General features: G+C 52.1%; 1 protein-coding gene across 1 annotated transcript in view; it reads right to left on the minus strand.

Moving 5' to 3' along the window:
* Positions 1-12,460: 12,460 nt before the first annotated feature.
* The window catches only part of ADAMTS17 (ADAM metallopeptidase with thrombospondin type 1 motif 17), a 334,656-nt gene continuing 330,578 nt past the window's right edge, over positions 12,461-16,538 (minus strand). Inside the window, exon 24 of the mRNA XM_032252856.1 lies at positions 12,461-15,209. Within this exon, the coding sequence (XP_032108747.1) occupies positions 15,049-15,209 (161 nt within the window). The 3' untranslated portion in view covers positions 12,461-15,048. The remainder of the gene's footprint in view (positions 15,210-16,538) is intronic.

The following is a 16,538-nucleotide window of genomic DNA, read 5'->3' on the forward strand; positions in this document are numbered from 1 at the left end:
GGCTTAACCAGCGCATCCAGCTTAGCCCAGAAACACCGCTGGCTATCCTGGCATGATCTCTGCAGAAGCAAGAAGGTCTAATTAGGTGTCCCTTTCTGCCTGGAGCCCAGCTGGCCCCCTCTGAGCAGAAGGCAGAATGCTATTGGTCTGGCATTCGAGGTCCCACGTTATCTGTCCATGGCTGTGTCTTGAACTCGTTCATTCATCGGGAAATCTTTATTGAGTCCTCCTTCTGCACCAGGCCCTGTGGTGGGTCCTGGAGGCAAGGGGCAGAACTGGAAACATACTGGTCTTTGCACCTCCGGTTTCAATTGCTATCAACCCCACAATGCCACACCGCACGTGCCAGCAACATCCCCGCCCCCTCTGTTCCCTTGCACAGCCTGTCCCTGCTGCCCGGAAAGCCCGTCCTCTCCTCCGCCTGCCAGACCCTCACTTCTCCTTCAGGTGTCCTCTCCTCTCTGAGTCTCCATGGACTGCCTTAAGCAGAGGGGATCACTCTTTGCTGTGGCTGCAGAGAGTGGCTGCACCCACTCCGTAGAGTGGCCAGCAGTCGTGGATGACTTTCGGGGGCTTCGTGACTCCAAGCCAAGCAGGATCTCATTTTGAGGTGGGTTCACCCATCAATCTGCCTCCGGACGCAGGCCCTGCAGCTGGCATTGCAGCCGGCCTCCGGGAGGCGGTTTCAGTTCTGGTACCGCCAGGTGTTACAGCCTCACGGAGGTCTGGAGTGCAGGGTGCGTAGACAGAAGGTACAGAAAACTCCAGAACACGTGCATTAGAATGAAAAGAAATACTTTGGTGTTTGATCTACTGGTGTGCTCGCCTTTAAAAGAGAGCCTGGTGCCGGGGGCGGTGGCTCACATCTGTAATCCCAGCACTTTGGGAGGCCAAGGCAGGTGGATCACGAGGTCAAGAGATTGAGACCATCCTGGCCAACATGGTAAAACCCTGTCTCTACTAAAAACACTAAAATTAGCAGGGCGTGGTGGTACGCGCCTGTAGTTCCAGCTACTTGGGAGGCTGAGGCGGGAGAATTGCTTGAGCTTGGGAGGTGGAGGTTGCAGTGAGCAGAGATCACAATACTGCACTCTATGTGACAGAGTGAGACTCGGTCTCAAAAAAATAAATAAATAAAAGTGCCTGGAAGAGTCTGGCTCATTTCCCAACCTGAGGAGGAAGCGCAGGCCACGGGCAGGCCGAGGGTGGGTAGGTGAGGCATGTCAGGACAGGAGGTGGCCGCTGACCACCTGCCTGGATGTAACCCGTGCTCCATCTGCTCCCCTCCCTTGGAACTCACCTGTCCTGGCAAATGGGCCCCATGTTCCTGTCTCTAATTCTCCCAAGAGTCCTGACCACTTTCTTCTGTACCCTTTGTTTTAAAGTATATGTTAAGACGAAATGTGAGGAACAGCAGGGCCAGTAGATTGGGAGGCAGCTGCCCTCCAAAAGGTGGTTTGTTACTTGCCGTTCCCAAGACAAGGGAGTGTACCGTGGGGGGCAGTGCCAGGAAGCATCGGGCTGGGCAGGAGGCAGAGGCAGCAGGGAGAAAACGTGGACAAGAGACTCTACTGTGCCTCCAGGGCAAGGACTGGGCAAGGCGGGGTGCATAGGCCCGGGGTTGGCCTGTCTGAATAATTTCTGCAGGCTTTGGGGTGTTGGGCTTGTCTCTAGCTGTCTAGTGCTCAACAACGAGGCGGGGCCTGGAAGGATGGGGGGTGTGGCCGGGGCTGTGGCCTCTGGATTGGTTGGCTTGCATTTGAGAAGCACACTCAGGGTGAGTTCTTTCCTCTGTCTAGGAAGTCGTCCTGGGAGGGGCCCGGTCTTCAGGGTCGGCAAGGCCCCAGATGTCAAAGCATCAGGAAATAGAAAATAAAAGACATGGTTGTATCTCCTCACACCCGGAGCACAGCTCTCTGGGCCTCCATGTGGCTCTGCCCCTCAGATTCTCATCCCTGGTAGGGCTGGGGGTCCTGTGTGGACAGGACTTTCATGCCACTTGAGTGGGGGACCTGGGGCCCAGCCCATCTCCTGCTCAGCACCCACCAGGGTGTGGCATAAAAGAGACTGGTGAAATGGAAGGGGCAGCTGCGGTGCCCACCAGGAGGGCATGTGGGGCAGGGTGGTGTGGGCCGTGGTATGGGGGATGCAGGGAAGAGCAAGGACTTCGGGAAGTTGCCAGAACAGCTCGCGGGGGAGCAGGGGAGCAGCTTTGCCCTTGCTTGGACTTCTTCTGTCTCTCTAAAGGATCTACTTATACAGAGGGGTGGAGCAGATGGGATGAGATTCTTTTGGGTCGCAGTAGTTGGAAGTGTGGCACCCAGAGTTACCTACAGGCTTTTGCTGAAAGCGGTGATGTGGTATAGCTGGGAATGACCCCACAGCCAGAGACTGGGCAGAGTGGGTGTGGCTGTGCGCCCTGGTTTGTAAGCCCCTGGCTTCGAACCCTGGGGGTCCCAGGCAGGCATGGGCAGGGGGCAGCAGGGGCAGCACATGGCCTGGAGGGCGAGGTGGGACAGGTTTTGAGTAAGGAGCAGTGAAGGGACCCCCTCCGCCAGTGGCCTGAAAAGAGTTGCTCTGGTATTGGTGAGGCTGTCGGGAGCACGGCTAGCCAGGAGTCTCCTGCAATAGGCCTGAGCCCGAACAGCGTCCGCGGGGATGGACATGTGAGAATTTAAAACAAAGAACATGGACTGGGTGTGGTGGCTCATGCCTGTAATCCCAGCATTTTGGGAGGCCAAGGCAGGATGATCACTTGAGGCCAAAAGTTTGAGACCAGCAGAGCGAGATCCCATCTCTACAAAAAAGGAAAAACAAAAGCAAAGTGACAGGACTTGGAGCTGTCCTGTCTATGGGCCGACTCTCAGCTTTCTCACTGAAGGGGGAGCCGCTCATTGAGAGACATAGGCCCCGGCAGGAGCTGGGAGTCTGAGAAAGGACCGCTGTCAATTGCAGGAGACTCTGGAGGAGGAGGAAGTGGCGCCCCCTGCAGTGTGTTCCATGGAACGCCAACAGCTGAACTAAACAGCTGTGGCTATGGCCCCTCTCAGTGCTTAGAAGATGATGCTCCATTCCTGCTGGCATCTGCTGTCAGACTGGTCATTCTTTCATTTGTTCTTTCTTTTGTTCTTTCTCTTCTCTCTTCTCTTTTCTTTTCATCTTCTTTCTTCCTTTCCTTTCCCTCCCTCCGTCCCCACCCTCTTTCCCCTCCTCTCTGTCCCTCTTCTCCGTCCCCCCCCCGCCTCCCTCTCTCTCTCTCTTTCCCTTCTTTGCCCTCCTCTCTGTCCCTCCTCTCCTTCCCTCTGTCTCTCCATCTCTCTGTCTCTCCATTTCTCTGTCTCTCCATCCTCCCTCCCCTCCTCCCTCTCTCTTTCTCTCTTTCTGATGGAGTCTTGCTCTGTCACCTGGGCTGGCCTGCAATGCTGCAATCTAGGCTCGCTGCAATCTAGGCTCACTGCAACCTCCGCCTCCCACATTCAGGTTATTCTCCTGCCTCAGCCTCCCGAGTAGCTGGGATTACAGGCATGCACCACCACACCTGACTAGTTTTTGTATTTTTAGCAGAGATGGGGTTTCACCATGTTGGCCAGGCTGGTCTCGAACTCCTGACCTCAGGTGATCCACCCATCTTGGCTTCCCAAAGGACTGGGATTATAGGCATGAGCCACTGCGCTCTATCAACACTTTGATTTTTTAAAAAGTTCCTTTGCCTCTCTACACTGCCTTCTGGGTACAGCTGTCCCACGTGACCTTCCCATTCGCCAGCCCCGTGTTGGATCCCGTTGTCCCCAGCATTTGCCCAGGGCTTTGAGTTTTTCGTTGTAAGCACTTTGCTTATTAATTGTGATTTTTTTCCTTGTTGGTTCTTTTTTCTATCTACTTGATTGTGTTTCGTGATTTCCTGCTCTTTGATCTTTTTTAGCAGCCTCAAACAGCTGTGGAAGTCTAGCTCCCATATCCACTGGCCTTGTGCAGGTAGATACAGCTGTTCATCCTGACCAGCCAGCTTGCTCTGGACAGAGCCACACAGGCTTCCTCACTGGTCTGACCTGTCAGTACACTCAGAAAGCACAATCCATGCCATTAGGAAGTGACGTTTGGGATCATTGCAACGTCAGAGGCATGAAGTTCATTTGAGGATGCTTAGGAAGGAGGCATTCAAACGCTGAGAACTTGGTTTTGCTGAGTTAGATCAGAAAGACAGCGGATCTGATTTCCTCTTGGGCAGAGATTTGTTTATTCTGCACTAAGAGCCAATGGCCGTATTCGTTTTGAACTCACTTAAATATTTTTCCACATTTAGGTGGAGACGCTCATTTCCAAGAGAAGGGCACAGTAACATATCGTTAGGAGTCCCTGAGGACGGGGGACTGCACATTCATCCTTCATCCCTACCCTGCATCTGCCACACTGCTCAATAAAAGTTTATGGACTTGCATTGTAAAACGGTTGTTTAATATATGAGTCATGATATAAATTTTTATATACCATAACTTACATTTTCAGATGCGTGTTGCAGCCGCTTTGGGAGCCTCTGTCCTAACTGAGCAATGGAATCATTGCTCCAAAGGATGCAGGAACCTCATTGAAATCGCTCTAGGGCCATTATATATGAGTCACAGTAGATTGTCCATATCAACTCTGTGGGCACACCTCACATGAATGCACTGTGTGTATGTATATCTATAAGTGTAGGTATATCTAGAATAAAAGTGCAACATTATAATGGAACGTGGATATATTGCATTATTTTTTAAAGAAAATCTTGGCAAAACCTAACATCTCAAACTAACACCACTGCAACATTCACAACACTCTCTTTTCCTTCCCTGTATCCCAATTTAATAAAAGGGCATTTGGCTCCCACTGAGGTTTCAAAATCTTTCAGTATTTGATAGGTCAACAGTTATAATTGTATGTTGACTTTGCAATCTACTATTTTAATGATGTGTTAATACAGAGCAATCCTTGGACGGGATTTCCAGAATTGCCTTTTTATAACTATCAGCTGGCATGTTAAAACTAACCTCAGTGGCGAGAAAGCCAATAGCTAGGGCTACATCACGAGCCAGAGGATTTTGAACGTGTGACTGGCACACACAGAAATAAGTTGGAAGTGAGCATGCAGAGACCTCTAAAACTTCTAAAGTATGGTCTGCAATGATCCTGGGTGGGGAGTTTGAAATTGTATCTTTAAAGGGTACTTGGTATTCTAAAGGCTCAGTACAAACACAGCCCAGAGGGCAGCTCCGCAGTCTCCAGGGATCTATGAGCTGACCCTGAGTGGAAGTTTCTGCATCTGTGATGGAGCCAAGTCAAAAGTGGATAATCCTGTTAAATTGGAGAAGGTGGGAAATAAAGCAGGAAATGGAAAGGGAGGGAAGAGGGAAGGAGAGATGGATGTGGGGAGGGAGGAGAGAAGAAATACTGACACAATAAAGAGGCAGAAAAGTGAGAGGGAAAGATCGGATGCGTGGAGAAGAGAAAATTTTGGAGACAGAGACAGGGTAGGTGGGAAAGAGCTTGCTGGAGACATCAGGGACATTGTCATCTTCCCTGAGCCTCGTCACAGTGGTGCTGGGCTATACGTAAATACGGTAACCGTGGGATCTGTGGCAGCGCTGGAAAGGGCTGATGTTTATCCTAGTGGCTCTGCCAGGAAGGAGATTTGTTTTGGCTCTACTGGGCTCTATCTACCAATAAACTCTTTGTTTTTTTGTTTTTGCTTTTTGAGACAGAGTCTCGTTCTGTCACCCAAGCTGTTGTGCGGTGGCGCGATCTCTGCTTACTGCAAACTCCGCCTCTCAGGTTTAAGTGATTCTTCTGTCTCAGTCCCCCCACCAGTAGCTGGGATTACACGCACGTACCACCATGCCTGGGTAATTTTTATATTTTTAGTAGAGACAGGGTTTTGCAGTGTTGGTCAGGCTGGTCTTGAACTGCTGGCCTGAAGTGGTCCACCTGCCTTGGCTTCTCAAAGTGTTGGGATTACAGGCATGAGCCACTGCACCGGGCCTCCAACGAACTCTGATTCACTGGGTCCTTTACCATCTTTTTGTCACAATGGGATAGATTCCCCTAGACATGAGTGTCTAGTGTTTTCCAGGGGAAATCCCAGTGTTCTCCTGAGAAGCTCTAGGAGTAAAACCTTCCTTTTTCTTGGTCTTTTTTTTTTTTCTAGCCAGTCTCCATCATCCAACCCGCAGGGCAGTGGCGTGATCATGGCTCACTGCAGCCTCAACCTCCTGGGCTCAAGCAATTGATCCTCCTGCCTCAGCCTCCTGAGAAGCTGGGACTATAGGAGTATACAATTACACCTGGATACGTTTTTATTTTCTGTTAGAGGCGAGGTCTTGCTATGTTGCCCAGGCTGCTCTTGAACTCCTGGCTTCAAGTGATCCTCCCGCCTCGATCCTCCTCCCAAAGTGCTGGGATCATAGGTGTGAGCCACCCTGTCTGGCCGTCTTGGTCATTTTTTAATGTTGTCCTCTGAAACGTTGTGGCTGCTTAGGCTCTGAAAGGGGATGCCTTTCCGAGGAGGGCTTCCGAGCCAGGGGATGACACATTTATAGCACACGAAGCATGAGCGTGGTCCCTGCTTAAGGAAATTCCAGAGTGGGTGAGCCCCCATGCCATGCTGTGTCCCCGCTGGCATGTGGGCTTGTCCTGAGGATACTGTGAACCATGCAGTTAGAACTTTTATTCTAGAGACGCTAGATGATGGCGCCACATCAGGCTTTTCAAAGATTCTCTCCAGACCATGAACGTTCTCTGCCCTCTGAGTTGTCACTTTCCTATTCCACAGATAAAATGAAAAAGTGAGAAAACAATTTCTATCGCCATGACAGACACCTGGAAACATCTATCTCTGCTGGCAAGGGGGAGCATTTGGAAACATCTATCTCCGTTGGCAAGGGGGAGCATTTGGAAAACGGTAAGCATCTTTTCCTTATCGATATACAACTGGTTGTCCAAATAGTTGCATCATTTGAGCCAAAAAAATTATTAGAATATGTTTGGCCGGGCATGATGGCTCACGCCTGTAATCCCAGCACTTTGGGAGGCCACGGCAGGCAGATCACTTGAGGTCAGGAGTTCAAGACCAGTCTGGCCAACATGGTGAAACCCCGCTTCTACTATAAATACAAAAATTAGCTAGGTGTGGTGGTACAAACCTATAATCCCAGGTTCTTGGGAGGCTGAGGCAGGGGAATTGCGTGAACGTGGGAGGTGGAGGTGGCAGTGAGCCGAGATCATGCCACTGCACTCCATCCTGGGCAACAGAGCGAGACTCTGTCTCAAAAAAAAAATAAAACCAACAGAGTATGTTTTTAATACCCAGTGTAAGCATGTCCTGGTGCAATCTTTAGCTTATCTGAAAATAACGTAAACAACAGAAATGGGAACTAATGAAGGGTAAGTGTATTCACTTAGGGGGTGGACATGCTGGGTACCAGGCTCCAGCCACACAGCAGTGCCAGGTGAGTTCCGTGGTGGTGGTGATGGGAGCTTGCCTTCTAGATGGGAAAGTGAGAGTACACAGGCAAAAACGTTAATAATTCTGGGTCATCACAAGGTCTGAGAGGGCTTAAAGACAGCAGGCGTGACTGGGAGGAAATGTTAGCTGGATGCTTGCAACAGCTATGCGAGGGCTCACGTGCGCACTGAGATGTGAAGGACGCAGAGACTTCAGCGGAGGAAGGACCCGTGGGATGTGGGTGGGAGCGTTACCGACGTGGAGGGCAGCACCTGCGGAAGGCCGAAGGCGGGGAGAGGGCGGAGGGCTCGCAGGCAGAAAGAAGACCGGCTGGGTGTCCTGTGCGGGAAGGACTGGGTAGGAGAGGGGGGCTCAGGGCTCCGAGAGGACCACAGGGGTGAGAAGCCATCGGAGGGTGTGAAGCAGGGAATGTCACTTATGTTTTTATTACATTTATGTTTTTCCGATACTAGCCTGGCTAGGGTGCGGAGAATGTGTCTGAGGGAGACGGTTGGGAAGTGTGATAGTCTGAATGTTTGTGTCGTCCCAAAATTCAGAGTTTGAAACTTCATCCTCAGTGCAGTGGTGTTGGGAGGTGGGGCCTCTGCGAGGTGATGAGGCCACGAGGATGGATTCCTCATGAATGGGATTAGAGGCCCTACTAAGAGAGCCCAGAGAGTATGTTCGCTCCTTCTACCCATCGGGGACTCAGTGAGAAGGCAGACTCTCTTGAGCAGGGCTGAGTCCTCACCAGACGCTGAGTCTGCTGGCGCCTTGATCTTCCAGCCTCCGGAACTGGGAGCGTCCTGTCTCCGTTGTTCCTAAATTACCCAGGCTAAGGTGGTGGTTACAGTAGCCCTAATGGACTAAGACAGGAAGCACCGTGTTCCTGGTGAAATGTCTGTGACTTGGTAACCATGTGGCAATGGAGATAAGAAGTGGGCAGATTAGAGACAGCCTCTGGAAGGAGCACCAGTGGTATTTGTGGCTGAATTGGGCTGAGGATAGAAAGGGAAGCCGAGGAAAGAAAGGTGACTTTGATGTTTTGATATCAGACATTAGTTGGTTAGTGGCACCATTTACTGATTTGGGGAAGCCACGGTTAAATGGGAATTTAATTTGTAAAAATCTCAGTTTAAGGCATGTGGTATATGGTGTGGTGTGCCATTCAGATCCCCCTTCAGGACTGATGGCTGTCCCCAGCTGCCAGGAGCGGTGGCTGATCACAGCTGAGTCTGTCCCCAGCACCCTCTCAGCAGCATAGAGTGAACTCTCAAGATGGCATTTGTCCTGTGATATACGAAGTCCTGCCCCCTTGCCTCTGTTTGAGACAGCTGTTAAGACAGCTGTTCCACTCTATAGCTCCCCATCGTGCATGTGCCAAATCCTTTCTCCCTCATTATGGGATTCCTGAGGGCACCTCCCAATCTACCTGCCCACAAGCCTCCATCTCAGACTGGCTCCCGAGAACCCAAAAGGAGGCAGCTGGTACCAGGAAGCAGACCCTAAGATAGAACTTTTGAGCTGCCGATACCTGCCAGCTGGGTACGAGGACCCCGCCCCCCATGTCCCCCTCATCAGCCTCCCAGGAGGGAAGCCTCTGGCATCTGTATGGGCAATGATTAAGCCTTCACTGGTGGTGCAATAGCTCAGTCATTTGAAAGATACAGGGAAACAGAAATTCCAAGGCAAAGAAATTAAGTGGCTGTTGCCAGCGTTAGTGGTGCATTGGAGAAAGACAATAAAAACACATAGATGATTAATCACTAATTTAAGGTGAAGTGTGAAATGAGGCCCTTATGTCTTAAGAAGGCAGAAAGAGCTGAGGATCAGGCCAGGCTTTAATGATATGACTACAGAAGCTTGACAGGAGGTTGAGTTCTCAACCCCAGGAGGTTAGCTACGTGCAGGTCAGAGTCCTGATGAGGAAGGAGTGAGACTCTGGGATTGGAAGGGGGTATTTTAGTAAATGCCCTAAAAACTGTGAAACCCCACATCCTCTAGACTCTTTCCAGCCTGCAGGAGTGGCCCTCTCTTCTCTGTTAAAGCTGTCTGTCACTGCTCCCTTGCTGAAAGATGGTGCCGAGGCCTGTGCCTTGCACGATCACACAAACGCTGAGTTAGAATTGGCATCTCCCCCTGCTCCCCTCCTGTCCACAGATTCCTAAGTCACAGTGTAACCCAGGTGGAGGAGGAAAGGAAGTAGATCCCAAGGGAGCTGGAGGCCCTAATACGGATGGACATGGAGATGCCAGGACAGTGTACCACTGCAGATCTGAGGTGCTGGATAAGGAACAGTGGACATAAAGGTAGAGGGGGAATTGTACCTGTTGCAGTGGGAGTTCTCTACATGGATTTAACTCCCTGCCAAGGACCCTTGGAGACAGATGGCTCACAGAATCTTGGCGACAGTGATGGCCTTGCAAAGTGCAGCAGAAGTATTATGGTAGGGGTTGGGTGCAGCTGCTCACACCTGTAATCCCAGCACTTTGGGAGGCTGAAGCGGGTGGATCATGAGGTCAGATCAAGACCATCCTGGCTAACACAGTGAAACCCTGTCTCTACTAAAAATACAAAAAATTAGCTGGGCATGGTGGCATGTACCTGTGGTCCCAGCTACTCAGGAGGCTGAGGCAGGAGAATCGCTTGAACCCAGGAGGCACGGGTTGCAGTGAGCCGAGATTACGCCACTACACTCCAGCCTGGGGAACAGAGTGAGTCTCCGTCTTGAAAAAGGAAAAAACAAAGTCTTGGGTCCAGGTAATGTGACCTAGGGGCAAGTACATAGAAAAGGGTGGAGGGCTGAGCTTGGGCACTGCATCACTAGCAGGATGGCGGGGAGAGGGGAGAAGAGTCAGCAGTGTGCGGTGCTGTAGAAGCTGGGAGAACGGGCTGTGTTGAAAGGGAGGGCTGCTGAGAGCTGGGGAACAGGACCCTAGGATGTCCATGCAGCCTGCTGCCATGACATCATCGGTGACCTGTCAAGAAGCGTGTTGGTGTAGAGCAGAGGGCAAAAGCAGGGGAGTCATGACCGGAGGTGAGGCGGTGAGTGGAGCACTGCTGGGGTAGGGGGGCGTCAAATGATGGCAGGAAGGCTGGCTTTCCAGGAGCGCTGGGCACTGCTGCCTTGTTAGGCAGAGAAAGTGAACACACATGCAGGTAGATTTGTGCCTGGAAGCAGAAATGCACAACCTCAGCAGGCTCAGCGCAGTGGCTCATACCTGTAATCCCAGCACTTTTGGAGGCTGAGGCGGGGGATCCCCTGAGGTCGGGAGTTTGAGACCAGCCTGACCAACATGGAGAAACCCTGTCTCTACTAAAAATACAAAATTAGCTGTGCGTGGTGGTGCATGCGTATAATCCCAGCTACTCAGTAGGCTGAGGCAAGAGAATTGCTTGAACTCGGGAGGTGGAGGTTGTGGTGAACAGAGATCATGCCATTGCACTCCAGCCTAAGCAACAAGAGTGAAACTCCATCTCAGAAAAATGAAAAACAAAAAAAGATTCCAACCCCAGCCCTTCTAGTCTGTGTCGAGCTCAGTCAACAAACCCACAGAGGGCGTCGTGACTTTCCCTTCTGGTAGCACTGTTCTCTGGCTCATTGCCAGCTGTGTGTGTCTGTAGGTTTCTCTGCCCTATGGGGCTGTGGGCTCCTGAGCAGGACTTCCGTTCCTTTGTGTTTTCTGCGGCTCTAAGAAGTGCTTGGTCCCCAACAGATGCCCAGTGGACACTTGCTGATGGAGAGCTTGTCAATTTCATCTAACAAACTGGAATCACTGGGACCACCCAGGAATTGAAGCAGCTCATGAAGAAATCCCATGTCAACAGGGCAGTTAAAAGCCAACCCGTCGGGGAGGCAGAACGGAGGAAGGACAAGAGGGTTCTGGTACGTCCTGGATGCAGGTGGGTGATAGTTCTTGAGACTTAACACAAACCACGCGTTTTCCGGTGACCAGGGGGCTGCGGGCCCTGGTGTATTGTCCGTCAGTTTATTTTTTTAGTGAGATTTCATGGGGGCTACTCCAGTTTTTTCTTTTTTTTGTTGAGAGGGTCTTGCTGTGTTGTCCAGGCTGGAGTACAGTGGCACAGTCACAGCTCACTGAAGCCTCCAACTCCTGGGTGTAAGCCTCAGCCTCCTGAGTAGCTGAGACTGCAGGGGTGGGCCACTGCACTCGGCTAACCTTAGTAGAAACAGGGGTCTTATTTTGCCCAGGCTGATCTACTCTTGGCCTCGAGTGATCCTCCTGTGCCGACCTCCCGAAGCTCCGGGATTAAGGATGTGAGCCACTGCACCTGGCCTGCTTTAGTCTTAATAGGGGGCACGAAGGCTGTGGTGTGGAGCTTTCTGCTGACTCCAGGAGGAGGTGGCCTCCCTACCCCTGTGAGGTCTGACATGCCTGCTCCTTGTCAGGCCGAGATGGGATCCCAGTGGCCATGTTTGTTCCCACTGTGGTAGTGTGGCACCCCTGTCCTGTCCCCAGTGCTGCGGGATGTGCAGGGCCATGATCCTCTGTCATACCTGCTGGCGGAGGGAGGCTGTGGGGGCTGCTGACAGGGTTGTAGGGGTGGGGGCAGCGGGTGGAGAGCTCAGCATGGCTGTCCAGCGGCACGGCCAGGGTCTGCTCTCTGCAGCACAGGTCCTGGAGCATGGGCTGCTCTGCCAGAGAGGTGGGTGCTCTGCCCAGATGTGCAGGCTCATGGCACAACGGTCAGACCCTCGTGTCCCCACTCAGTTTTGCAACCACATGGGGATGAGGCCAGGGCTGAAAGATTTGTTAGCACTCGCTCAGGGAGACGCAGTCACCCCCCAGAACTGCATTTCCCAGTGACCTCTGACACCAACCCCAGATATGGCCAGCAGGCTGCGGCTCCCTGCAGCCAATTCCACGGCAAGCCAGGTGGCCGCCACAGCGGGGAAGGACACTGCCTCCCCGTCAGCCAGTGAGGACTGGCTTTGTCTTTTACTTCGCAGACAGCTTAAACCCATTAAGGAAAAACATTTTATTACACATATTCAACTTGCTTCCAATGATATGATTAATTTTTCATGTATAATGGCGTCCAATGTTCATCTTTTTTTTTTTCTTTCAAAACCAGCACCAAAAAGTAAAACAAAAATACCATGGGTACAGTATGTAATGCAAGTTAACTAATGGAAAATACATACATTTGACTCTGAACGGAGAAAAGAACAATGGCGTTGCCATAGAGGATCTTTTCCTGTTCTGATCATATCAAGCCGTGGTCAACTGAGAGGGTTTCGTTTTGCACCAATAAAAATAGCACCATCGGATCGTGAGACTGTAGTTAGTAACACGTGTGCAAGCACAAAGGTACAGTACTTGAGGGTATTAACAATACAGAAACCTCACTGCTGTGATCAGCGTCTAGTGGGAAAGAATGTCGCGACGGGTTCACGGAATCACTGCTCGTGCCATAAACAGAAGACGGGCTGGTGGATTTCAAGATGAGCTAAAAGAGCTCCAAAGATGTAGACTTTGGGGGGCTAATGGGGGTGTTTGACAATAACTCAATCTATCAATCAATCATTTTCATTCTGAGGATGTGAGGCCCTTGCCAGGGTGGCCAGGGGGTGTATTTAGAGGCCCCCCCAGACCAGGCAGGAGACCAGGCTAAGGCTTCCTTAGTGAGCTAGCCCGGCTCTGCTCCTGGGCTGCAGAAGTCTGTCTTTCAGTGGAATTAACAGTTCATTTGGGGATGAGGGAAATGGAACCTCAGCTCCCCAAGAATTTGAGGGATTTGGGGGAGTGTGCTAGTGGCCAGGCCTGAGAGGGGAGGATAGTGTTTTGCACAGGCCCCCGGGGTGAGGTGGGTCACTCCATCCTGACACTCATTTCTCTCCACAGACCCACGGAACACTGGCAGCACTTCTCATTGCTTCAAGTGGAAGTGAGTAGATTCTCTGACGTCCCTACTGCTTCTCTGCCTCTGGGGTAGTAACAACAACAGCACAGCTCAGACGACGGGGTGGAGAGGGCAGAGAGCTTTCTTTCTAAGCTAACTCTAAGGTTGTGACATCAAACAAACAGCAAAAACACAAACAGCACCAGTAAATCAAGCACTTGGAGATGATCCCATGGAAATTAACCCCAGAGAGGCCTTCTGTCTGAAATCATGGAGGTGTTTCTCACGCGAAGTTCCTAGAACATAAGCACCCGTGAAATGCCCACTAAGTTAGTGAGCAAAACAGGCCTCCTGGGGGCAGGCGGGGTTCTACCATCCTCTGTGCTCTCAAAGAAGATGTCCTGCTCATTGCTCTGGGCTTCTGGAGAGGGCAGAGCTCAGCTAGAAGGCATGTGGGGGCTGCAGGAGGGCAGGATCTCCGTCATGCATCATCCCTGCCCCACCAAAAAGATGGGTCAACGATGACAGCCGTGACGGTGATGGGTGCCACAAAGTCTGGGCCACAGGAAGGCTTGGTGGGTGTGCAGCAGGGCGGGCCACACGGCGCTCCTCACCTGGTCCCGGCACATCAGGCTGAGTGGCCCCCGGAGAAAGCGAGCTGCATGCCAGGGTAGAGCAGTCAGCCTTGCTCTGCAGATCCTAAGCCTGGGCTTGCGTCCTCAGAGGTCCCACACGTCGTCCTAACTTCAGATAAATGGCCAAGGTCGGTAGAAAGCCCTTGGGACATGGCACAGCATCTCTAAGGTGCAAAGCTTGAAGTGTGGGCCAGAGCCGAACCTCCAGGAAGGCGGGCAGGTGCCCATCTGCCCCGACAAGGGTGGCCCAAGCTCACCTTTGCCTTAGGAAGCAACCCCATGGCCGTGACTAGCGTTTCCCGTTTCACAGCACCTTGAAGAAAGGGCCTTCTGTTTCCCTTTGGTGGACAGCAGTGCTCTGAAAAGTAGGTGCTTCCCCAAACCCAGACACTCTTGGATGTCCTTCCCCCATGGGTGGGTGGAGAACTGTGTGGCACTGGTGTCCTCGTTGGCATGCAGAGATTTACACACTCGGGGATGAGACTTCCAAGACAACGCCCAGGGTTTAGAGACTGTTTTCAGAGCTGGGCACGGAGGCAACGTCCTGGTTCTCATGTGGTCAAGAAGGCAGATGAAGAGAAACAGGGACTGGACAGTGGCTCACCAACACCTGCCCTTTCCTCCAGGGTGTCGCCGGCTTTCAGAATAAAGCCTCTTTTATCGTGTCTCATTTTTGGGCTGTTTCCTCCATGATCCACCAAGCACTGGGAGTTCCAACGTCAAAAGCAAGCCGAGACAGGAGCAGCAAATGTCTCTCTCTCTTCACAGCTGGCTGCCAGAGGTGCTTCCCTTCGAGGTACCTGGAATCTCAAAGTTACTTTGTGACTCATACCTATTTTTTCCTCGCTGTAGAAAGCCATCCAGTGGCTAACAATATATTAAGTACCAAGGCACTAATGGCAAACGTCAAGTCCATGCTCATGTTCTAGGTGGTTGGATTCTTGGGGCAGCCTTGTGGAGGCGTGGCCGCAGGGCTGGTGCGCTGGGGGGTGGGGACGGCGGGCTTTCCGTGCTCTGGGTACCAGGCTTCAGACCTTGAGTCTGAGCTTTGAGCGACCCCCGGGCTGCACGTCACGAGCTCGGCAGTGGCTGGCGCATCTTGTTTGCGTAGAAGTCCCTGCAGGTCTGGCAGCAGCGCTGGTACCACCGCATGTCCTGGCAGAGGTTCTTTTCTCGGATGACCCGGCAGTACACGGTCCACTGGTCTCGCGTGCATTTGTAGGTCAGAGCAGCTAAGGGAAAGGTAGAGAACACCTGGGGTCAGGGATGGCACAGGGAGGGCTGGTGGTCCGACTGGGCTCCCTCACCTGGTGTACACATCAACCCTGTGTACTGATTAGGCCATGTCTCCTGCCAGGGCACGGGGGGTGCCAGTTGCTGTCACAGGGATGCACCCTTGCATCCATAACCCAACCACATGAGAGGGCATGGTGGTTTGCCTGCCTCTTCAGGGAAGAGGGCACAGGCGCCCTTGCTTCTGAGCCAAGTGCCATTTACTGCCGTTTTGTGGCCGAGGGTACCATTACTGTAAGCATTTATAAAACAGGACGACACGGAACAGTGGACATCAAAGGACCCCTAAAAGCACAGGGTCCAAGTACATAAAAGTGGCCCAAATATCCTTCAGGGTCTTGGTCAACCAAGAGAAGGCCCTGCGCCGGGGATGGCTCTGGCAGTTACCAAGCAGGCCTGTGCTCGCAAAAGCCACAGCTCCATCTCTGCCAGCTCAAAGGTGTTCCCAACCCCGGGAGCAAAGGCGCTAGAAATCCCCTTTATTATGTCTCCAGGATTTCAATTTAGCAAAGCAGAAACTCTGCTAGAAGGAATCATCACATCAGATTTCTTTTTTTTTTTTGAGAAGGAGTCTTGCTCTGTCACCCAGGCTGGAATGCAGTGGCACGATCTCGGCTCACTGCAACCTCTGCCTCCTGGGTTCAAGTGATTCTGCAGACTCAGCCTCCTCAGTAGCTGGGATTACAGGCATGTACCATCACGCTGCCTAACTTTTGTATTTTTAGTAGAGACGGGGCTTCACCATGTTGGTCAGGCTGGTCTCAAACGCCTGATCTCAGGTAATCCACCGGTCTCAGCCTCCCAAGTAGCTGTGATTACAGGCGTGAGCCACCGTGCCTGGCTAATTCTCATTTTTTTAGTAGAGACGGGGCTTCACCATGTTGGTCAGGCTGGTCTCGAACTCCTGACCTCAGGCGATCTACCGGCCTCAGCCTCCCAAAGTGCTAGGATTACAGGCGTGAGCCCCTACCCTCAGCCAGATCATTAGGTGCTGGGGCATGGACTGTTAAGAGGCCAGGTTCCGAGCACCCAGGGCCAAACCACTCAATCTCCAGCCCCTCCACCATGCCTGTCTGCTGCTCAACCATCAGCCTAGGGTGTGGCCCGTGTGTGCGTCCTCATGGCCCCATCAAAGATATCCCTGGATCTTTCATTTCTAGAAAGCAGCACTTCCCTTCACATTCCTCATGCACAGGAAACCTACGATGTTTGCGGAACATTCTCCTGTGTTGGGCAGAGGGGAGCGGGGGACGCTCAGGGTCCTGTGT

Source organism: Sapajus apella, unplaced genomic scaffold, assembly GCF_009761245.1.
Source record: "Sapajus apella isolate SASKATOON/1434 unplaced genomic scaffold, GSC_monkey_1.0 scaffold80, whole genome shotgun sequence".
Taxonomy (NCBI): Eukaryota; Metazoa; Chordata; class Mammalia; order Primates; family Cebidae; genus Sapajus; species Sapajus apella.